The following is a 23,429-nucleotide window of genomic DNA, read 5'->3' as shown; positions in this document are numbered from 1 at the left end:
GGCTGTCACACGTGGTGAAGCAGGCAGGAAATAGCTGCCAGAGCTTTCCTCCGGTCACGCAGTGACGATCCTTGTGAATCTCTGTTCTGCCTGTGCCCTAGGGATGCTCTGATTTGATATTTGTTACCATGATTTTTTTTTCCTGCTAGGTAGTTGCTACTGCTAGCTGTGCTTGACCAGAGAATCCCAGGGGTGGCTGGGGAGTGTAAACAAGGGAGGCTGGCAGTCACATTCCATAAGTCTCTTTGGGACCTCTTTTGCGCTCTCTCACAAACTTGGGTAGCAGACAGTGCTTGACTCCCCTTTGCTTTTGCAGGCTAGCTGCATGGAAACACACCCGGGGTTTGGCGCCAAGGGGCACTGTGGGAAGGGAGCTTGGGAACATCTTAAATCTGGGTCACTGCTAGTTATCCTTAGCTTCGGTAAAGAGTTTCATGTGCCTGTTTCGTTAACCCCTTAATAAAGACTCTTCTTCAACTGAGCGCCTGCTTATTGAGGAATTCGACTGCAATATGACAGGGGTTCGGTGGCAGCTACCCCCAAAACAGTCTCCACTGGCCAGTCACACACACAAACACACAATTACGCTCTGCCACAGCCAACTGGCTAGTGATCCCTGGCCCCAAAGAAGCACGTCGGTCCTCAACGAGGGCCAGAAGTTATTCTGTCCTTGCCCCCACCTGGTGGAACGAGCTCCCAGAGGAGATCAGGGCTCTGTCCGAACTCCCACAATTCCGCAGGGCCTGCCAAAGGGAGCTCCTCCACCAGGCATTTGCCTGAGACCGACAACAGGTCCCTCCTCAGACATCCTCTCCATGGCCTGAACCAGTCTGTCCTCTTTAAGGGTCTAGCTAAGTTCCTGTTCCCGTTCTATTCTTTAAGATCACTGAAATGGTGTTATTTAGATTATTGTTGTATTTGTTTATGTTATATATTAATTTGTTCCATGTATCCCCCCATGTTGTATGTAAACCGCCCTGAGCCTTATGGAAGGGCGGTATAGAATTCAAATGAATGAATGAATGAATACATAAAATACAGTACCTCTGTGGGCGTACTAAAAATAAAATTGAATAGAAAATAATAAATACCATATATAAATAAGTATACAGAGCAGAACTTAAGAAATTCCTCCGATTTAAGATATATATGCTAAGAATGATGTATAATCAAGGTCTCAGTCAATGTATCTGGATCTTTCTCTGGTAAACAGCAGCTAAAAACTTGGAACATGCTCTGTTATTTCAGGGATCTTAGCTAATAAATGCCGTGTCACATCAACATCTATATCCTTTTGGGCTTGCAAGATGAGCCCAATTAGGTGTGACCGCTGTTTGAAGAATAGTGGGCAAATTAATAATATACGTGTAATTGTTTCTGGTTCACCAAGATGGCGGGCGCATATCCTTGGTTCTGTGGGTATGCTTTGGTATCTTCCTTTCACGACAGCTGATGGGAAAATATTCGTCATGGCCATCATAAATGCATGATGATGAATTGGGTTTAACAGATTTGAGAAATACTGGGCCATAGAGTTCTGAGTAAAAGAGAGACCAAAGAAATGGGGAGAGCATACCCGATTCATCCCTGCTTCATTGAGCTGTTTCTCAGTTTCCCATAACCTTTTTATTGTCTGGGGAATATAACTCTCCCTCTGAATTGGCCAGTGGGTTGATGTTTATACCAAGAGTATTAATTTTACGAAGGATACTATAATATATTGAGACCATTGAAAACAATGAGGGTCAGCAAGTAAATCAACTATTAGACTGGTATGTTCTGGCCAAAAATGAAGGCATAACCAGTATTTAAACATAATGATCCATGCTCTGGATTCCAGTAAATGCAGTCTCAACTCAGCATACCAAGTGGCATATCCAATAGAATTTGGGACACCTAAAATACAGCACAATAAATTCACAAACATTCTACTCATTAAGAGTCTGGATCCAGACATAACCTATAATTTCTGGATTGCATCTGGCACAAATTGGTGGCTTTACTGGACAGAAGCTCCTGCTGGTCGCTACCACTGCCTAAAAATTCTTGGCAAGCAGTGGGAAAGGTGATGGCAGGCACTGTTAACTCCTGACCTACAACAGAGATGACCGATTTTATAATAACAGTAATAAATTTATTTTTCTAATCTGCTCTTCCCGTGAGGTTCGGGGTAGCAATTTTGCTCAGTTGGGTCAGAAGGTAAACTTCTGGATATGCCTTCTGTGGGTCATGACAGATAGAATTTTCTGGTCAGTATTGGTCTGTATAACTCTGTCTCTGCCCCAGTGAGCTGTCATGTTCCAGTCAAATTCTCTAATAAGCAGACTCTTGGTTGAAGAAATCTCTTTATTAAAGGATTAACAAAGCAGGCACATGAAAACTCTTTGCTGAAACTAAAGGTAGCAAAAACCTGCCTGGCTTTAAGCTACTTCCAACTCCCCTCCCCCAGCACCCCAGGTGGAATTATACTTTCCCCCATACAACAAGCCCACTAAAGCTAAAAGGGGAGAGAAGCACTGTCTGCTCCCCAAGGCCATGAGATAGCAGAGAGGCACTGAGGAACCTTTGGAAATTTATTGCCAGCCTCTCTGGGGTTACAAAGTTAGAATAACATAACAAATTTTGAGACCAGTGGTACCTTTAAGACCAACAAAGTTTTATTAAGTGAATAGCTTTTTTGAGCCTGCACACTTCCTCAGATACAACATCATGACATGGAAGTGGTAAATTCTTACTTACAGGCAAAGTATGAGAGTGAATTCACTTACAGCATATAAAAATGGTTGACAGATTCCACAGATAAATAGGACAACCAGTCAATTGGAGCTGTTTGTATACACTTGGGATTGAATTGCATGGGAAACATTTTGGATTTAATGGAAATGCCGGCGTCGGAGCATAATGAGCAAATATATAATCCGCTGGCTGGATTCAAAATTTGTCCTGCTTCAGACCAAGACGACTGCCCACTTGAATCTATCTTCTTAGAATTAACATAGTTTAGCTTTCTCACCCGGCCCCTTCCTTTGGCCAAGCACCCTGAGCACAAGCAATTACAAAGCAGGGTAAAGGCAACATGGACTAAAAAAATGAATCATGGGCGACACAGGCACAACTCAGACCATTACGTCGCTTTGACATAGGCAGATTCAGATCACATAACCAAACATGGCATGAACATGTTGTTATTATTATTGTTATTGTTATTACTGCTATTATTGGATTTCTAACCCGCCGCTCCCCTGAGACTCGCGGCGGGTAACAACATGTAAAAACCTCATAAAAACCCCTAATACATAAACACCTAAAAACAATCCCCAACACACCCCACCTGATGGCGGCGGAACTATCCGGGAAACCAGGGGTCACTGCTGATGTAGGAGGGGGGGGCGCGATCTAAAAAGGGGAGGCGCCGGCCACAACCATAAGCCTCAACCATGTGACAGCAAGTTCTTGCCGTGACCCTTTGAAAGCTCATGATCCCATCTCAGCACCCGACGATTCAGAGGATTGGACAAGATGACCCATGAGGACCCTTCCAACTCTATGATTCACTGACACCCTTTGTGAAAAGGCTCAAACCAAGCAGGGAAGGCTTTGCAATCCGGGCTTGAAATTAGACACTGGAAATTCACTCCTCTTTAGAATCCGTGCGTGTGTTTTAATTAACTGGTAGCCCCACATAGATCAGGAAGCCTTGCTAGGGCGGTTGTGGTTAAGTTCTGACTCCTGGGAGAGGCGCTGGGAGGTCTCTAAAGTGGCAAAGCAGACTTCTCTCTTCCTCCTTGTTGGCACATTGTGGCCCCCAGAGGCCTGGCTGCCGGTCTTCCGCACAGCCAGGCGGTTGCCAGCTCCTCTGTTCCTTTCCTCGCTGGCTCCTTTGCTTAGCACATGTCTGGCTTTTAACAGCAGCAACAAAACATCCCGTCCTTTAAGAGAATGCTTGTAATTATTGATTTATATGCTTTGTACATACCCTGCCTTTCTATCCCACGGGGACCTCAAGTGGCTTGCCTCAGTTTTGTTTCCTCTATATCCTCCCGACAACCCTGTGAGGCGGAGAGGCTGAGAAAGCGCAAATGACCCGGGGTCAGCCAGAGAGCTTCCGCCGCAGAGCAGAGTCCTATTTCGTTGGTTTCCCGCTGGCTTTTATATATTAATCGCATACTAATTGTCCTCATCTTTATTTTTATAACCCAGCTTTCCTGTGAGGCTCAGGGTGGATTGCATCAGTCACTAAAGCGGTCATAAATAACATTAAAATAGTATCCCAAAACATTGGACAGCTTTCCAGTGCATTCGCCAATTAACCAGAACACGGAGGAAGGTTCCCGTTCTTTGGACAGTAGCTTTCGGTGCTTTTTCTTGGTGCTTGAGCAGGAGTCCCATCAGGAGGCCAGCCAGTTAGATGTTACGGGTATTACATTCCTGGCCTCAACTGCAGGCCCCGTGGAATAGCTCCGTGTTACAGGCGCTGCAGAACTGCTTGGTGTTTTTGACGCTTTTTATAGCTCCTCATCCACCACAAAGGAGTTAAGAATATGGGGTATGCCTCCATAGAATCATAAAGTTGGAAGGGACCTTCAGGGTCATCTAGTCTATCCCCTGAAGAATGCACTTCCTCTTCAACGGCATGCTGTCAGCAACCTTGACGCCTGCAACTGCCAGGTGCACCCTTGAGGGACAAAGGCCAGGCCCCCCTTTCCCCCTAGCACTTGTGCCTTGCACGGGAGCCCTGTCTCCTGCCCAAGGGACTGGATTTCCTGTTTTCGCTTCTGCTCACCTCAAAACCTTTTCTTTCTAGGCGCCGTCCCTGACAGGGCAGCCAGGGGTTGGCCAGGGGAAGAAAATAGGCCACAGGGGAGTGGATGCCTCTGGGGAGACGACCTACAAGAAGGTATGTCCTTTTTTCTGTTGTTTTTTTTCCTAGAATTCTGGAGTCTCAGAGGCTGGGGGCAGAGCTGGGAAGCCAAAGACTGCCTTTCCTCTCTCTGTCTCTCTTGCACATGCTCACTTAATAAGCTGGGGGGGGGGGGCTCTAGCTGTAGGTGGTCTTGAGACAAAAGACAATCCAATGTCTCTCCCACCCTTTCCCAGTGGGTCTGCCAACCTTTAACAAGCAGCGTATTTCAGGGTTCCTGCTGTAATTTTTGCACATAAATGTTGCCTGTTGATGTTTTATAAGGGCCCTTCTTTTGTCAGTGACCTTTTATTTTTTACTCTTCCATCTCCCTAGCTGTAAGTATTTTTGTTGTTAACATAGGAAGCCCAGAGCTGGAAAGCAGTTGAGGGTGGGGGACATGATTGGCAGATGCCTTCCCTCCAGGATATTCTGAGTCCTTAGGGCCCTGACCCAGCCCGTTTCTCCATCTCCCACTGTATTTCCTTTTAATCGACTCTCAGTGGCTTTTTAACGTGTCCCTGGTGGCTTCTTAAAGTATTCCTCATCAATTCCCCCCCCCCTTTTTAGGCTGGAGAGCGTTTGATTTTTTTTTTTTTTACAATGCACACTGTAATATTTTTGTTCAGCAGTTTTTTTACCATTGGTTGCAATCCCTCATTGACTTTATTGCCACAGGCAATTCTCCCCTACTGGTTCCCAATCTTCTAATAAACTGTCTCTCCCCCCCCCCCCTTAACCTGGCTCCCACTTCCATGCTTAAACTGTTCCTGTTAACACTGTTTTTTTCCAAGCTCATTACATGGAGTCACCTCTGCTGCTGGAGCTCTCTCCCACTTGACATAATTAAATTGGGACAGCGGAGTGGCTTCTGCTACTCCTATTCCAAAGTGCATCTTTGAGACTTCCTGCTTATAATTGCAGGATGCCAAGTGAAGATTTTCAAGCCTTTTCTTTTTCTGATGCAGTTATTTAGAACCTCCTTCTTCAAAGGTGCTCCGCTGTCAGCATGCTCAAAAAGAAGGGAGAAAAACAGAGTGGAAAGATCATGAATTGCATCCTGTCTTGCTGTGGGTCCTTTCAGGACCGGCTCTCCTGGTCATCTTTCTCTTCCTCCCTCCCTGGGCTTTTTCAGCCAGCTGGGAACAGCAGCAGGTGTGACTCCATCTGTTCTGGGGCACATGGCTGTGCCTTGCAGCTCAAGAGCCCCTTTCCTCACCAGCTTTTCTTGTATCTGGATCTCACCTTGACTTTAAGTTCCACAGCAGCCTCTGTTGACAGTGTCCCTTCTCGGCTTCCCTAGACCACTTCGTCTACGCTCAAAGGGGCCATCCAGCTCGGTATTGGCTACACCGTGGGGAACTTGAGTTCCAAGCCTGAAAGAGATGTCTTGATGCAGGATTTTTATGTCGTGGAGAGCATTTTCTTTCCCAGGTAATGACCACAGATGGTGGTGGGAGCTTCAGGGAAGGATGGTCAAAAAAAGAGAAGTCTCCATGTATGGCGTAAAACAACCTGTTCTCATGTGTCTTATTGCCTGGAGTGCTAATATCTTGGTCACTCTCAGAAGGGATCCAGAAAAGTGAGGGAAGCATCCAGAGAGCGTTGCCGCTAGCTCCGGCATGATGGATATCCATCTGCAAGGGTCTTAGGGGTTGGGTACATGGTTCTTCTCACCCCTGCTTTAACCTCACAGCAACATTATGAGACATGTTAGGCTTCAAGAGTGACTTGCCCTAAGTTACCAAGCAAAGATTGTGGCAGAGCAGGGGCGGGAGAAACCCAGGTCTCCCAAGCCCTGTGAGGGAAGGCTTGGGAATGTTCAGCCTAGAGAAGAGGCGATCGAGAGGAGACATGATGGCTCTGTTTAAGGATTTGAAAGGTTGTCGTTTGGAAGAGGGCAATGAGCGGTTACTGTTGGCAGTAGAGCAGTGGTCCGCAACCTTTTCCAGGCTGCGGACCGTCGGCAGCGGGGAGGGCGATCGCCTGGCCGCGCATGCCACGCATGTATGACACTCCCGTGCGCATGCGCGTTTGCGGACGCATGTGGCACAAACATGCTTGTGCAACCCGGCCGCACATGCACGTTTGCGGCCGCGGATGGCGCAAATGTGCATGCGCGGCCCGGCCCTGTGGAGGCAGGGAGCCGTGGCCCAATGCCAGGGCCTTTACGGCCCAACACCAGGCCACAGCCCGGTGGCTGGGGACCACCGCAGTAGAGGACAGGACTTACATGTAGAACGGTACGGGATAGATATCAGGAAAGAATTTTTCACAGTCGGAGTAGTTCAGCAGTGGGATCGGCTGCCTAAGGAGGTAGTGAGCTCCCCCTCACTGGTGATCTTTTAAGCAGCCAAAAACCAAAAAGAGGGGAATGTACAATAGAAAGTCTAAATCAGAAAAGGAAATCAGAATATCTGGAATCCAATGTACACTATCATCAAAGACCCTATAATTTTTACAAGGCCATTCTGTATTGTTTATAATTCCTGGATGGCTCCTTCCAACTCTGTGATTCTGTGAATTCTGTAACTGCTATACTATTCTGGCTCGCAATGAACTGGTGGCGGAAAGTGAGGTCAGGGCACTGCCAACTCATTGCAACCCTTCAGAAGAGATGTTCAGAGGTGGTTTGCCGTTGCCTGCCTCCTTGTAGCGACCCTGGACTTCCTTGTGTGTGTGTGGGGGGGGTCCTCCCCTCCAAGTAATAGCCACGGCCGACCCTGCTTAGCTTCCGAGATCTGACCAGATTGGGCTAGCCGGGGAAAAGACCATGTAGAAGTAGTGTTACTTAATGCATGTATTTTATATGCATTTGTGCCTCTTTCTCTTTCCCTGTCCCCTGTTCAGCGAAGGCAGCAACCTCACACCTGCCCATCACTATCCTGACTTCCGGTTCAAAACCTATGCACCTGTGGCTTTTCGATATTTCCGAGAGCTGTTTGGCATTCGCCCAGACGATTATTTGGTAAGTGTGGCTCTCTCTCCCTGGCCTTTCCCCAGCTAGAATCTGTCATGGGACACGTAGTTGAGGAGATCTGTAGATTGCACAGGTCAGCCATGTCGGGGGGTAGGGGGGAGCCCACATTCTTGCTGGAATTGTCTATTGAAGGGATTCTCAACAACAGGTCCATGGACCTGGAATTCCATGGAATTCCCTGGGGTCCGCAGGAATTCCAAAGGGGGCCCACAACCTTTCCCCACCTGTCTTAATGGATTTAATGGATTCAGCCACACTAAGGAACCAGCTGCTTCTATTCCTCCCACTCCCAAACATGAGTTCTCTCATGGTTTCTGTGCATGGGAGGGGGTGGAGCCTGCATGCCTACTCCTGCCTTAATCCATGTCCTGTCTCCCCCCTCCCATAATCCTCCCTGACCCAGCCTGTTAACGCAGGTGGTGATGTCACTTCCGGTGACACGGAACTTCTGAGGGGCATGGCAGGGATCACTTCCAGGGTTCCTTGAAGCCTGAAAATTTATTTCAGGGGCTGTTTCATGGTCCAAAGGTTGAAAAAGGCCCGTCTGTTGCCTGTGCACACCCTTCCATGTTCCTTCTTGCTTTTGTTCCTTCTCTTCAGTATTCCTTGTGCAACGAACCCCTGATCGAACTGTCCAACCCCGGGGCCAGCGGCTCCCTCTTCTACGTTACCAGCGACGACGAGTTCATCATCAAAACTGTGATGCATAAAGAGGCAGAGTTCCTCCAGAAGCTTCTCCCAGGATACTACATGGTATGTAGCGTAATTCCTCCGCTCCCTTGTGAGGCAGGGAGATGGCTGAAGAGTCTTCTGGGCTGTAACCTCACCCTACAGAAGCGGACCTTGTGCTTTTGAGATGTCCTCGCATGCTGCTTGCCTGGCTTCAAGCTTGTCTCTCCAGCTGTTAGTGAATCTTATGCTGAAAATCTGTAGCTTTCCCTTCTCGCTTTACCTTTTGTGTACATTACACAGAAGGGAAGAAATCTGCAAAACACTCACAAAAGCTTACTTTTATTCGACGTTAAAACAGTTGTCTTGCACTTCATTCCTCATACGCATGTGGTGTTCATTATTAAGCGTGTTTCATGCCTGTCTTTGCTTATGTCTTTGACTCATTTTAGATGGTATTTCCATCAATACTTCCTCTGTATGTCATACACTCCTTACATCTAGTGGGTTTTCCGTTTTGGTGTAACCTGATTAAGCACACCTTGTGCAAATCTGACCATTGCCAAGCTGTGAAATTTGAGATTGACAGGATGATGCAAATTTGGGTCGGAAAGAAAACTGTGATGGGATTGATGCCAATGCAAAATGGTCCCCCTCCAGGTCTGCATGCAAGAGGATCTCTCCCTGGGATGGAATCACTAAGGTCACCTAGTCCAGCCTCCTGCAGAGTGCAGGAAATTCACAACTATCTGCCCATTCCACTGGCTAGTTGGCCTCAGCCCTCTCATGGGCTAGACTAGGCTTTCTCAACTAGGATTTCAGGAAACCCTGAGGTTCCTTGATGAACCTGGGTTTCCCAAGGGGTGGAAGTTAATTTTTTTATATATATTGTTTAAATTTGGTAAACATTTATTGGGTGATATGACAATATATGGTCATGAGGACCCTCTTCCATTTCCCCTTCTGAAAATGGCCATTGATGGGCCTGGAGGGGGTGGGAAAGGGAGGGAACCCAGGTGGGCGTGTACACAGCTGTGCTTCCCAGCCATGTTCTGCTCAATCATGCCACTTCTGGGGTTTCTTGAAGCCTGAAGAAGGTTTCAGGGGTTTCTCTTTGGTAAAAAGGCTCTTCAGCCCTTTCTCACCTTTTTTCACCATCTATAGGACCTCTCTTCTTTCTCTTACCTGGGCTTGGAGCTGTAGCAAGTTGACCTTTCTGAAATAATTGATTCACTGTAACTTTAAAAATACCTCCCTGACTATATGTCATGCAAGATGAAGGACAATATCTTTCTCTAGTTACCATTGGAATCCGATCTTCCCCCTTAACCGGGAAATGTGGAGAAACAGGGATCCTGCCTACAGCTTCTGCGTTTCCAAGGCAAATGATTTTTTTAAACATTTAACCCACCAGCTGCCCCTGTCCAGTGATCCTCTTCCCCTGATCTTGTGTGTGTTTCCATCACCCCCACCACAGAACTTGAACCAGAATCCGCGGACGCTGCTTCCCAAATTCTACGGCCTCTACTGCGTCCAGTCCGGCGGCAAGAACATCCGGGTCGTGGTAATGAACAATATCCTGCCCCGGGTGGTGAAGATGCACCTGAAGTATGACCTTAAGGGGTCCACCTACAAGCGCCGGGCGTCCAAGAAGGAGAAGGAGAAGTCCAGCCCCACCTACAAGGATCTGGATTTCATGCAGGACATGCCAGAGGGCATCATGCTGGATACGGACACCTTCAGTGCTCTGGTGAAAACCCTGCAGAGGGACTGTTTGGTAAGGAAACGGTGGGTGGGATTTGCCAACCAGCAGTAGAGAACTACCCAGGGCACACAGAGATCTGGGTTCTTTCAGGCTTGAACTCAGGAGTGACTTGGAGAATCATAGAATCCTAGAATCATAGAGTTGGAAGGGGCCATACAGGCCATAGAATCAGAGAATCATAGAGTTGGAAGGGTCCACAGAGGCCATCTAGTCCAACCCCCTGCTCAACGCATGATCAGCCCTAGGCATCCTAAAGCATCCAAGAAAAGTGTGTATCCAACCTTTGCTTGAAGACTGCCAGTGAGGGGGAGAAGTCACGTTCCCTTTTCTCCTGTTTTGTATATACTTCCCTTTGCTCATCTTCTGTTCCCCCTTGCTGTGGATCCTTTCCTATTGAGATTGGAGTTGCTCACCTGTACTGTTGCCAGCCTTCGGGTGGTGAATGGAGATCTCCCGAGGTTACAGCTGATCTCCAGGTGGCAGCGATTAGTTCCCTTGGAGTAAACAGCTGCTTTGGAGGGTAGATGCTGTGGCAAGGCTAGCCAAGTGCTGGTTCTCCCGATGTCCTTGGACTACAATTCCCGTGAGCCCCTGCCAGCAGTATGCTGGCAGGGGCTTATGTGAATTGTAGTCCATGGACACCAGGAAAGCCAGCATTTGACCACCTCTGCTCTGTGGCATCATGCCCTGCTGTGGCCCCTCTCCAATTCCCAATCTCCCCAAATTTCTCAGGCTCCGCCCTGAAAACCTTCAGGTATTTCTTAAACAGAGGCAGCCCTCTTCACCTGCCTTCTTGACCAGACAGTGTTCTACCCACTAGGAAGCAGGCTTGTAGTGGACGAAAAGTACGGCCATGGATGGACCAAGGGGCATCGCCCACTTCCTCTCCAGAGCCTGCCTTTTTCCTGCCTCCACGGTGAACAGTCTCAGATTCCTCCTGCTTTGCTCTGTACAGCTTAGCCAGTTCATAGGGCTTATTTCTGCCCCTAGGCTAGGGTTTCAGCAAAAGACAAGAATCATAGAGTTCGGTGCTGCAAGGAGATTTGGGTTGAGGGAGCCAGTCTTGCAGAGGCATCTGCCTCTTGTGCTGGGCATTGAAGAGGTGAATCTGCATGCTCTGTTTGGCCGTTGAAAGCTGAGCTTGACCCTCACAAGGTCTCTGGAATCTCTTGTCCATGACTGGGATTTTATTTGTGCTTGCGGGAAGTGAGGGGGATGTCTGCTTTCTGGTTTTGAACCTCAGCTCCCAATCTCAAGGGTCGTTTGCTGCGGCCTGCCGGGAAGACCTAACTTTTAGTATTTCTCTTGTGCAGTCAAGTGGCTGTCTGCAAGAGGGCAGCAAAGAGTAATTTTTGCTAGTTTTTGCAATTGGATGTAAACTGCCTTCCTTGGCGGTCTCCCATTCCTGGACCATTCCAAAAATGCATTGCTTCCAAGATCTGATATGACTAGATTATACCATGTCACATCCCCTCCCCTGTTTTTGCAATTTAAAAACTTTTTAAAAAGGAGCTTTGGAGTAATTTTGGCCTGAGGACAGGCCAGAAAGGAGCCACTGGTTCTGCTTCCCCTTCCCTTCCCTTCCCTTCCCTTCCCTTCCCTTCCCTTCCCTTCCCTTCCCTTCCCTTCCCTTCCCTTCCCTTCCCTTCCCTTCCCTTCCCTTCCCTTCCCTTCCCTTCCCTTCCCTTCCCTTCCCTTCCCTTCCCTTCCCTTCCCTCCCCTCCCCTCCCCTCCCCTCCCCTCCCCTCCCCTCCCCTCTTCATTGCACCACCAGTAGGTCTGTGCATCTCCTCTCCTCTTCAGAACTAGAGTCAGGGACAGTGTTGTCACCTGTTTTGATTTCAGTGAGGAGTGACCAGTCTCTTGCTTAAGGCCTGGGTGCAATTGAGGGAAAAACTTAGGACGTGTCATTTCCCTGCTGTGCTCCCAATGAGCAGATCTGTGGTTAAGCAAGGAATCTCTTTACTGAAGAAAATAGTGAACAGAAGCAAGGGTTTTCCTTGCTAACACTGACAGGCAGTACTACAAGCATACCTTTATGCTGCCCTCATAACCCCTCCCCCCCATTTTGAATCTTTTTGTGCTCTTAAACATGCGAGGCTCTCAGCTTCCCAGACAAGGCGCATGCCAACTCCCAGGCATTCCTAAGAGTACAAGTCAGACCAGCAAGGTCAGAATAATAAGACACCTGCCAGCAAAGGAGCTATGAAAAAACATTATACAATTAAGACCCAGGTTAACAACAGGATTTGATGGAGACAGTTCTCCATTTTCATCTGTGTCCTGCAATGGAATGTTGCGTATCTTGGCCTGAACATTTTATTGGTCTCCAGGGTGCTGCAGCACTTGAATCCAGCTCCCCTTCTGCCATTTTATTAATGCAAGGTAGGCAAGGGTGAGAGAATGGCTAATCCTGGTTTCCTTTCCATATCCCATCAGTGAGTGAGTGAGTGAGTGAGTGAGTGAGTGAGTGAGTGAGTGAGTGAGTGAGTGAGTCAACCGCCCTGAGCCATATGGGAGGGCAGTATAAAAATCGAATGAATGAATGAATGAATTAAAAACAGCATAATGCCAACCACTCTTGAATAACACAACAAATATAGGCTATATAATACAAGACCATTTAAAAATAATACTAATATAGGAATTTTTGTATGACTGAATAAAACACAGGGAAGAGAGTCACTACAAATGATAACATTTGCTTGCTTCCACATATAACTGACGTAATTTAATGGCCGTTGCACAGAATTTAGCTGTCTGCCTATATACAGTGCTATTCCCTTCCTATAAGAAAAACTTGATTTTCTTTTTTGAACAGTGATGCCAAATTCATCCTTGAACAAAGGCGATATTATTTTAGAGCAGGGTGGTGCATAAAGTCATGGCAGAGTGGAGATTTGACCCGAACCTGGACAACTGGTCAGTTCCTGCCCTCTTTAGGAAGGGCACCACCCTCAATAATTTTAGAACAATCAGAGACTTTATTTATTTAGAACAGGGGGAGTCAAACTGCGGCCCTCCAGATGCCCATGGACTACAATTGTAGTCCATGGACATCTGGAGGGCCGCAGTTCGACTACCCCTGATTTAGAAAAGGTAGGTAGGTAGGTTGGTCGGTCGGTTGATCGATCAATTGATCTGTAACATTACAATTATCCAACAGTACATAAGACCAATAGTTCAAGGTCTGCGGTGGGAACAAGGGCTCCAGTAATTTCCCTGATAATTCACTCATGAAAGGGAAGCAGAGAACAAATCAGGGAGGCCCAGTTTTGCTTCTTTTGGCCTCAACCATCTGGCTTCACCCCAAGAAGAAGAAGAAACCTTCAGGTAAGCCAGTGTTTCGTCTAACACAACAGCCAACTAGTTCCTCCGGGTAGCCAGCAACAGGGCATAGAGGCTCTTCCCCTGACATTGCCTCCTGGCACCGAGATTCAAAGGCTTATTGCTCCAGAAATTTATTGGACTTCTGGCACCTTTATGAAGACCAGCCAGTTTCTTGTGGCCGAAACGGGGCCCAGGCCTGTTCTCCTGGCTAATCCCTTTTTTGTTTTCCTTCCGCTGGGCAGGTGCTTGAAAGCTTCAAAATCATGGACTACAGCCTCCTGCTGGGGGTCCATAACATTGACCAGCAGGAACGGGAACGGCAGGCTGATGGGGCCCAGAGCGTCTCTGACGAGAAGCGGCCGGTGGGCCAGAAGGCGCTGTACTCCACGGCCATGGAGTCCATCCAGGGTGGGGCTGCCCGAGGAGAGTCCATCGAGACAGATGACACGTAAGTGGAAATGCTGGCTTGAATTGCGCCGCTCGCTCGTGTGCTGCTGGTGTGAATTGTTCAAATATCACTTATATGTCTCTGTCTGTCCTTGCTTATCCTACCTTCTCTTCACTGTATGTGGTTCTTGCATTTTACACTTTGTCCTCATGGTAGCCCTTTGGTGGAGGGTAGGCAGGCTGTGCATGAACATGTCTGCGTGTACCTGACCCCGAATCATGAGTGCATATTTTGGCCGAGGGAGGATTTGAACCTGGGTCTTCCTTTAGCTACAACCTCGTACTTGTTGTCAGGTAATTGAATGTTGCAGCCAATATGAGTTGTTGTGTGAGGAAAGGGAGGGGGAAGGTCGGACCAGAACCAGTAGGCTGAAATGAATTCAAAAGAAGTTTTGACTAAACATCCGGAAGAGGTTCCTGACAGTTAGAGCAGTTCCTCAGTGGAACCAGCTTCCTCAGGAGATGGTAAGTTCTCCTTCTTTGTGCAGGGAGTTGGACTAGAAGAAAAATAAGAAATTTGGTACTTATATGCCACTTTTCTGTACCCGCAGGAGTCTCAAAGCGGCTTACAATCCCCTTCCCTTTCCTCTCCCCACAACAGACACCCTGTGGGGCTGAGAGAGCCCTGATATTACTGCCCGGTCAGAACAGCTTTATTGGGGCTGTGGCGAGCCCAAGGTCACCCAGCTGGTTGCATGTGGGGGAGTGCAGAATCGAGGAGACGTCTACGCTCCTTACCACTACACGAAGCTGGCTCTCTAGATCAGGGGTAGTCAACCTGTGATCCTCCAGATGTCCGTAGTGAACCTGTGGTCCTCCAGATTTGCTGGCAGGGGCTCATGGGAATTGTAGTCCATGAACACCTGGAGGACCACAGGTTGACTACCCCTGCTCTAGATTACCCTGGAGGTCTCTTCCAAATCTATGATTCTATGCATGCTCATTATAGAGTTAACCGTACAGAAACTCTAATGAATGAGATCAAACAATTAAAACAGAAGTATAAAAACACAAGTTTTAATGAAAAGAAAAAGCCCACGATGGAAGCCTGGGAACAAATCAGGCAAGCCGTGCTCCTTAGGGATTTCTCTCAGTTCTGGAAGTTGGTAGCTGATGGACCGAAAAAACCTTGTTTGGCCTCAACAATCCTACTTGAAATATGGGATGCTCACTATAAGATGTTATACTCTGCTCTGGAGATGAACACCCCTCAGTCAGTGGATACTGAAGATAAGGTAAATCTGCCTGATTAGCCACAAGTTCGCTCTGTGGAAATAAGGAAGCTGATAGGGAGCTTGAGATCAGGCAAAGCTCTGGCCTATGACCTAGTACCCCCTGACTTAATAAAGAGAAAATTCGACTGGTGGACACCACTGCTAGGCAAGTTCTTTGCTGCAATTGATAGATCAGGCAGACTCCCGAAAGGATGGGAGAGAGCGTTGGTGATCCCAATCTATGGAAAAGGAGATGGGGACAATCCACATAACTACAGGCCCATAAGTCTGTCGAGCACTATAATCAAACTGTACTCAAGGCACCTAAACTGTAAATTCAGAGACTAAACAGCTAATAAACATTTAAAAGAAAAAGAAAGCCAAGGGCACCATGAGAAGCTTCCTTTTCTGGATGCCGTGAGATGATTGTAACTCTGTGTCTTCTGTCTTCTGTTCTCTTCAGAATGGGTGGCATTCCAGCTGTGAACGGCAAAGGGGAGCGTTTGCTCCTGCACGTGGGCATCATAGACATTCTCCAGTCCTACAGGTAGGAGGGTTATTCTGCAGCTAGACAACTAGAACATACTTTGCTTGACACTCCCTAGAAGCTTCAGCTACTTTGCTTACTGGTATAAGCTGTTATAAATGTACAAGTGGAAGGTTCTAAGACTTTTTGGTAGGCACCAAGAATGGTGTCAGCAGATGGGGTGCGCACAGGCACAGCATCAAGGACCTGAACCCACATTGTCTTACCATGTTCTATATATATATATCATATATATATGATATATAGAACATATATATATATATATATATATATATATATATGTTCTATATATATATCTACCCCCTGCGTAGAGCAGGGGGTTGGACTAGATGGCCTGTATGGCCCCTTCCAACTCTATGATTCTATGATTCTATATTATATATATTCACCCTTCCCCTCAGTAGGGATGGTTTTCTGAAGCCATACTGGTTTCCAATTAATCTTTCTACGGCTGCCTTGTGGGCTGCCTTTGTGGGCTGCCTTTATGGAAAGGCAAGAAACAGGTAGATTCAGATTAAAATGTGGAATTCTCTGCTGAAGGATATTGAAATGGCCACAGGAATAAACAGCAAGGAAGCAACATGAGTGGAAGGCCTCAGCCACTATGCTCTGTTGTTGGTCCTCTAGAGTAGCCGTTCCCAACCTTTCTCAGGTCAGGGACTGTCTCCGGGGCGAGGGGAGAACCGACGGCCCGGATGCTGCCCAAACGCGCACGTGCAGTTGCCGCGCATGTGTGTTTTCACCACCAGGTGGCGGTAATGCGCATGCACGCAGTTGCCACGCATGTGCATTTTCGCCACCAGGGGGCGCTAACACACATGCGCGGCAATTGCGTGCATGCGTCTTTGCGTCTGCCTCTTCCCTTCCTTCTCGCTGTCTGCGGGGGGAGGCAGGTGCGGCTGCCGGCGGCCCCGTGTGCTGGGCCGCGGACCGGGGGTTGATGACCCCCGCTCTAGAGGAACTGGCTGGCCCCTGTGTGCGACAGGATGCTGGACTAGATGGACCACTGATTTGATCCAGCAGGGCTCTTCTTATGTTCTTATCAGAGAAGGCCTTGGCCTCTGTGCCCTGTTTTTGGCTGTCCGGAAGAACTGGTTGGCTGCTGTGTGAGACAGGAAGCTGGGCTAGATGGACTATTGATCTGATCCAGAGGGGCTTTTCTTTCGTTCTTAAGTATTTTAGCAATTTCCAATGTGCTCTTGTGATATATTTTTCTGTGGATATTTTATTTGTCTAGCTGCTGGAGCTTCCCACCCCTTTTGTGTGTGGGAAGGGGAGGGGTGTTGTCTGTGCTGGGATCAGTTCCATTCGGCCTTTTGTTCATCTGTATCTCTCTCCCTCCCCCTCCTTGGCAATTCAGATTCATCAAGAAGCTGGAACATACGTGGAAGGCTCTGGTTCATGACGGGGTGAGTTGTTGTTGTTGGATGGCCAGCAGCCGTATTCTTCAATGCCACTTTGTTTTCTAGGAATCGGGTTCCGCCACACGTGGATCTCCTGTGACATAATAAGTCAGGGGTAGTCAAACTGCGGCCCTCCAGATGTCCATGGACTACAATTCCCAGGAGCCCCCTGCCAGCGAATGCTGGCAGGGGGCTCCTGGGAATTGTAGTCCATGGACATCTGGAGGGCCGCAGTTTGACTACCCCTGTAATAAGTCGTATAAAAGTTAAAAGCAAGAGGGAGATGGTCTGTTTGGAGATGGTCTGTCTTCACAGTTTGGTTCCCCAGGGCCACTGTTATGATGCAGAACCTGTGTGGGTTTTTCACCAGATCTGCATTTTGTGAAACTGGAATCCAGCCTGCCCTTGATCATTCAAACCTTGGTTAGTCTTGGCCAGGGCCGTCTTTGTTGCATTTGGCTTGTTAGCCAACCACTGAGGAAAACGTCCAAACCAAGCCTGCTAAAGGTTCTGGTAATTACCTTCAAGGCCATACATGGTCAGGGCCCAGTTAGGGGTCAGACAGCAAAAAGGTATAAAACAGCCAAAAGCATAAATTGACTAACAATATAAAATAGCTTAGACTAGCGATCCCCAACCTGTGGGCCACGGACCACATGTGGTCCGTCGACTAATTGGAGGTGGGCCGCGAAGGATGCCTTCTCCCGCCCCCCCCAGCCCTTTACTTCATCCCCCTGGGCCCTTTACAACATACTTCGGGTTCAATTTTGTCTCCCATCACTCCCAGATGGGACTATCTCGTTGCAGAGAAACAAGCTCAGGGTTCCCATTGATTTGTCATTGTCAGGAGTTAAAATTTCCATGAAAATAAAATGTTCCTTATGTTCATTGTTGTGGCGTGTCGGTATCTTATTTTGAAGGGATGTTTAAACATTATCATAGCGATCAGAGAGTGTTAGGGCAGTGGTTGAGAGTAGAGGAGGAAACTACCCCCCCCCCCACCGGGCCTCAGTAACATTGTCAAGTGTTGAGTGGTCCCCGGTGATAAAAAGGTTGGGGACCACTGGCTTAGACCATAAGCGTGCTAAAAGCATAGATGAGATTATACATCTTGGAAATCATTCTGATTGCAGCTCTCTGAGTCGTTAGGCGTGAGTCATCTTGCGCTGAGTTTTCCTGGCTGCAGCACAGAACCTGGCGACACCATATGTCATCACACAATTTGTGTCCGTGAGCAGTAAGGTATAAAATTGACCCGAACGCCCCAGGACTCTATATAACAATGGTGAAATAAAAATGGAACGTATACCGTTAAAATATTGCCTGTCTTTCAAAACTGCTGCCCTTTCCAGAAAGAAGGAGATGTAAACTTTCCAGGAATATTTGAAGGCCTGGAAGAAAAACTCTGGGCGTGACTGAGGGAGTTTTCTCCTTTCTCTCCCCTTTTGAATTTTAACTTGGATGCTCATTGCACCTTTGCAGTTACTCAGGTTTCTCTGTTGCCTGCTTCATTCTCTCCCCCCCCTTCTGTTTTCTAGGACACGGTGTCAGTTCACAGGCCCAGTTTCTACGCTGAGAGGTTCTTCAAGTTCATGACCAACACGGTGTTCAGGAAGAGTTCCTGTGAGTACGCTTGCCACTTGGGAGGCTGTGAAAAGGAAAGAGCTTTGCCTGAGCTGACGGGAGAGGAAGGGGATACAGAGTTACCGCCTGTTAATTTCCTCCCTTTCTCATCCAGAGACTTATTCTCGGTTTCAAAACTGGAAAAAGCAATGCTTTCACATGACTACAATCCATATCCTCATTGGCTTCCTTTTCTAAGTGCATGTGCAGATTTAGACAGCTTGTCATAGCTACTCAGGGAAGGTAAAATGGGATGAGCAGCCAGTCCCCGTTGCCAACTCTTCTTTGCTGCTGTACACTCTGCACTGGTTGCCAGCTCTTGATTGCCGCTAAGTACCTATGTTCTTTTTACATATAGAATTGTTTTCTTGAAATTGCCAGCTTACATTTTTTTGCCTGCCACGCTGGTTGCCAACTCTTCATTGGAGAGCCAGCTTGGCGTAGTGGCGCAAACTTCTAATCTGGCGAGTCAACTGGCTGCATGTGGCAGAGGAGCAAGGAATCAAACCTAGCTTGCCAGATTAGAAGCTGGCGTTACTAACCACTACACAGATAGACTGAGCTGGAAAATGGTGTGGGTTTTTTTTTTATTTTGCATACTCCTAGTCAAGACTTTAGAGCCTCTTGTGGCGCAGAGTGGTAAGGCAGCAGATATGCAGTCTGAAAGCTCTGCTCATGAGGCTGGGAGTTCGATCCCAGCAGCCGGCTCAAGGTTGACTCAGCCTTCCATCCTTCCGAGGTCAGTAAAATAGGTACCCAGCTTGCTGGGGGGTAAACGGTAATGACTGGGGAAGGCACTGGCAAACCACCCTGTATTGAGTCTGCCATGAAAATGCTAGAGGGCCTCACCCAAGGGTCAGACATGACCTGGTGCTTGCACAGGGGATAACTTTACCTTTAGTTGAGACTTTAAAGCAGAGCTCACACTTTGTCCCCCTCTCTGTCTCAAAGACTGAGGCTTAATGTCAGTTTTTAAAAACAGCACAACGATGGAGGAAGGAAGCCAGCAATTCCATTTTCCTGCAAGATGCAGGGTATAATTCTCCGCCAAAATAATCCGGTATTAATCTTCCCTCTCAGAAGTCCACCAGAGGTGTGCCTCTAATTCTTTACGCTCCCCACATAAGAAAAATAGAGAACACATGTCCTCAGTGATACTCTGGTCTGAAGACAAATAAGGCATACAGACAGGAGGACTGTATTTCAGTCCTAGGGGAAGAAAACATCAGGCCAGAGAAAGTCCCTCTGCTCAAAATTTAGATAGGCCGTTTATGGCCCTTTGTTGAAGATTAAAGCGCCTTCTCTATGAGGCCAGGCTAAAGCATCTGTTTGTTTTTAGTTTTGGGAGGAAGTGTCCCCTTTCCCCTTTCAAACATCTGTTTGCCTGAATTTTAGCCACTGTGTGACACAGAGGGCCTTTTCGCACGGGGATCTTTGTTGCAAATTGTTTGCGGAATGAAAAATCGCCATTTAAAATAGTGGAATTCGTCGTTATGCATACCTGCCTTTGTAGTGGAATCAGTTGCGTTTTTTAGCGTTTCCCACAGGCTTCCGGTCTCGGCAAAAATCGCTAGAAAGGAAGCGCTATTGCCAAGCTCGTCCCGCTCCTGGCCGTCAAGCAGCCAATGGGCAGCCGTTAGCATGCTCCCAAACAGCCCCTTTCCCTTTAAGAAAGGTTTAAAAAAAAAAAAAACAGACCCATAGCAACGAATCTAGGTAGATTCGTTGCTACGGAGAGACCCATCCAGCTGCCTAATGTGAGCTGTCGTTTGATTGTATGATCGTTGGCACGCTGCCTCGAGTGATAAAAAAAAAATCCCCCCCCCCCTCTCACGGGCCCGATTTTCGGCTGAATTTATGTGTAAAAAATAAAGGGACTTTATTTCAGCAAACGGGCTTTTATGTGGTTTGTGCTTAGTGACTAAAGGTGAAGGACTGAAGCCAGGGAAGCCTCTAAACAGAAAGAGGCTCGCTGGTGCGTTTATCCCCGCTCGCTCGGAGAAAAAAAAATGGCGATCGCTTCGCCGGAAGTTTGGAGGAGAGAGCCAGGGGGAGGGACTTTGAAGAACCAGTAACAATGGTAACGCACAGGTCTTTAGCGCTACTGTTGCAGATTGGTTGCAGGAGTGTATCGCTATCCGGAGGGTGAATCCACTTTTCTGGATTCCCCTGAAAGCGCTACAACGAAGCGCTTTTTGCGGGTCGGTTTCAGGATTGTTGCAGATTGTCTACGACGTCGTGGGTTATGGCAAATTAGTAGCATTTCCAATTAGCAACCATTGTGCTATTTTGAAGCCGTGCGAAATGGCCCTGAGTGTTGAACTGGATGGGCCACTGGCCTGATCTAACATGGGTTCCCTTCATGTTCTTCACTGTGGCTCTCGATGTCTTCTTCTCTTTCCTCCTCTCCAGCTTTGAAGTCTTCCCCCTCCAAGAAAGGACGAGGCGCCTTGTTAGCCATCAAGTCACCGGGCCCGATGGCAGCGTTCTCAGCCAGCCAGATCCCCTTGGAGAAGGATGAGGCCCAGTACGACCTCCGCGGGGCCAGGAGTTACCCAACGCTGGAAGATGAAGGTAGTGAGAGATGTCTGTGGTCCTGGCTCCCCTGGTGTGTCCCCAGCTGTCCAGGGACTACAATTCCCATAAACCCCTGAAAGATATAACCCCTGTAAGGGGCTCATGGGAATTGTGGTCCATGGACAGCTGGAGGGCCACTATTTGCTCACCCCTGCCTTAGCCTATTTGGTCTCTCTGTGCTGCTCCTTACCCCTCTGTGCACACTACCCTGTCCCCAAATACTAGCGTGTCCTACAAATCTTTTTGAATCTCTGACTGTGCTTTTGCAGGTCCTAAAGTTAACCACAAGAGGTGGGAAGGTAAGAAAGAGCATCAGTTGTCCCTTGAGTAGCCATGAGAAAAGTGTGCTTCCTCAGGCAGCAGTGGTCTTGCTTTCCTGCCCTTTCCTTTCTCTGTATCACATCCCCCTTCCTCCAAAGAGCCTCCGTGCAGCATTCCCAAACTTGCCTTGTTTTACCGTACACAACAGCCCTGCAAGGTTAGTTAAGACTGGGTAACTTCACCACATTTCCAGTGAAGTTAACCCAGTGAACTGCCCGACTGAACAAGGAATTTCAGCATAGGATTTCCTGCTATAAATCCAACAGGTCCTTACTTTGCATGGGTGGAATTTTCACTGGGGAAGTTCCTCTCCCCCCAAATCCCACCCCTGCTACTTTCGGGCCCAAGAAGCTCCTTTGAACCTGTAAGCAAGCCAGTTCATAAAAAACACACAGTGCTTGTTAAAAAAGAGCCACTTTTGGAACTTCCAGGAAGTTCCTGGCCTGTTAAAATATCTGTCGGCCGAGGTGTTTGCTCTCCCTGGAGGAGGCCATCAGATTGTTCTTCTTGTTGTCCTTCAGAGGCAACGTTAATTCCCTTGGATGGAAGCAGCCTTTCTCAACTTTTTTACCATTGAGAAACCCCTGAAACATTCTTCAGGTTTCGAGAAACCCCAGAAGTGTCAAGATCAGGGGTAGTCAAACTGCGGCCCTCCAGATGTCCATGGACTACAATTCCCAGGAGCCCCCTGCCAGCGAATGCTGGCAGGGGGCTCCTGGGAATTGTAGTCCATGGACATCTGGAGGGCCGCAGTTTGACTACCCCTGGTCAAGATCATGCCAAATATGGCTGGGGAGCACACCCACGCAGGGCCCCTCCCCTTACCACCCGTTCTTGACCCATCTTTGGCCTTTTGGGGAGGTTTGACATGACTATATATGGTCATATCACCCGATAAATGTTTAACAATTTTAAAAAATACATTAAAATGGAATCAATTCCCACCCATTCAGGAAACCCTTCCAGGTTTCATGAAACCCTGGCTGAGAAAGGCTGGATGGGAGGGTACAGCTCCTGGTTTCGATCCAGCCTCTGCCGGGCAAGCAGATTTGGGCTCCTTGGAATGCTAGATGCCTTAGCTTAGGGCTCTCCACAGTCATCCCTAACAAAACCTTTCCCAGTGCCTGCAGTTTTTAGCAACTGGGAGGGGCCAGGTGGGGCTTTCTGCAGCCAGGCTCCTGATAGCCCATTGGAGATTTGATCGGCAGTGCAGATTTTAAAAACATTGCTTTGCCAGCAGCAATTATCACAACACAAGGATTGTTACTGTGCGATGGAGGGTAAGCTGCAGCAGCCATTTTGTGGCTGTCCCGGCTCCCGCAGCAGCCCTTTTGTGGCAGCCATTTTGTTCCTTTGCCCAAAGGTGCCCGCAGGCTCAAAAGGGTTAGGGGCCCCAGCCTTAGCTTTTAGTAATGTGCCATCTTTGTGTGTGTGTGTGTGTGTGTGTGTGTTTGTGGTTTTCCCTCTCCTGTCCTTCCTGAACTTTGCTGAATGCAAGGGGAGACGAGGGGTCGGTGAATGGATAAAAACTGAAGGGTGTCCTTGGGCAACAATTTCCTTAATCATTGTGGAAAGAACATCGCTGTCTTTCATGCTGTGGCATGTCGATGGTACCTCTGAGGGCAGGCAAGCCTCTCCTTCTCTTGCGCAGGG

The 23,429-nt window shown here is 48.0% G+C and overlaps 1 protein-coding gene across 14 annotated transcripts in view; it reads left to right on the top strand.

Moving 5' to 3' along the window:
- Positions 1–23,429, top strand: part of PIP5K1C (phosphatidylinositol-4-phosphate 5-kinase type 1 gamma) — a 59,317-nt gene that overhangs the window by 17,674 nt on the left and 18,214 nt on the right. For 11 of the 14 annotated variants that reach the window (XR_013229981.1, XR_013229980.1, XR_013229979.1 and 8 more), the window contains exons 3-13: positions 4,805–4,897; positions 6,204–6,334; positions 7,751–7,868; positions 8,481–8,633; positions 10,027–10,326; positions 13,887–14,092; positions 15,769–15,852; positions 17,213–17,261; positions 18,794–18,878; positions 21,291–21,452; positions 21,725–21,754. Coding sequence is in view for 11 of the 14 variants with exons in the window: in XM_077332180.1 (XP_077188295.1) it covers positions 4,805–4,897; positions 6,204–6,334; positions 7,751–7,868; positions 8,481–8,633; positions 10,027–10,326; positions 13,887–14,092; positions 15,769–15,852; positions 17,213–17,261; positions 18,794–18,878; positions 21,291–21,452; positions 21,725–21,754 (1,411 nt within the window). In the remaining 3 variants the exon portion in view is untranslated. The remainder of the gene's footprint in view (positions 1–4,804; positions 4,898–6,203; positions 6,335–7,750; positions 7,869–8,480; positions 8,634–10,026; positions 10,327–13,886; positions 14,093–15,768; positions 15,853–17,212; positions 17,262–18,793; positions 18,879–21,290; positions 21,453–21,724; positions 21,755–23,429) is intronic. The other 3 variants (XM_077332182.1, XM_077332187.1, XM_077332181.1) reach the window with 1 other exon arrangement.

This window comes from Paroedura picta, chromosome 4, assembly GCF_049243985.1.
Source record: "Paroedura picta isolate Pp20150507F chromosome 4, Ppicta_v3.0, whole genome shotgun sequence".
Lineage (NCBI taxonomy): Eukaryota > Metazoa > Chordata > Lepidosauria > Squamata > Gekkonidae > Paroedura > Paroedura picta.
This window is presented reverse-complemented; position numbering and strand designations above follow the sequence as displayed.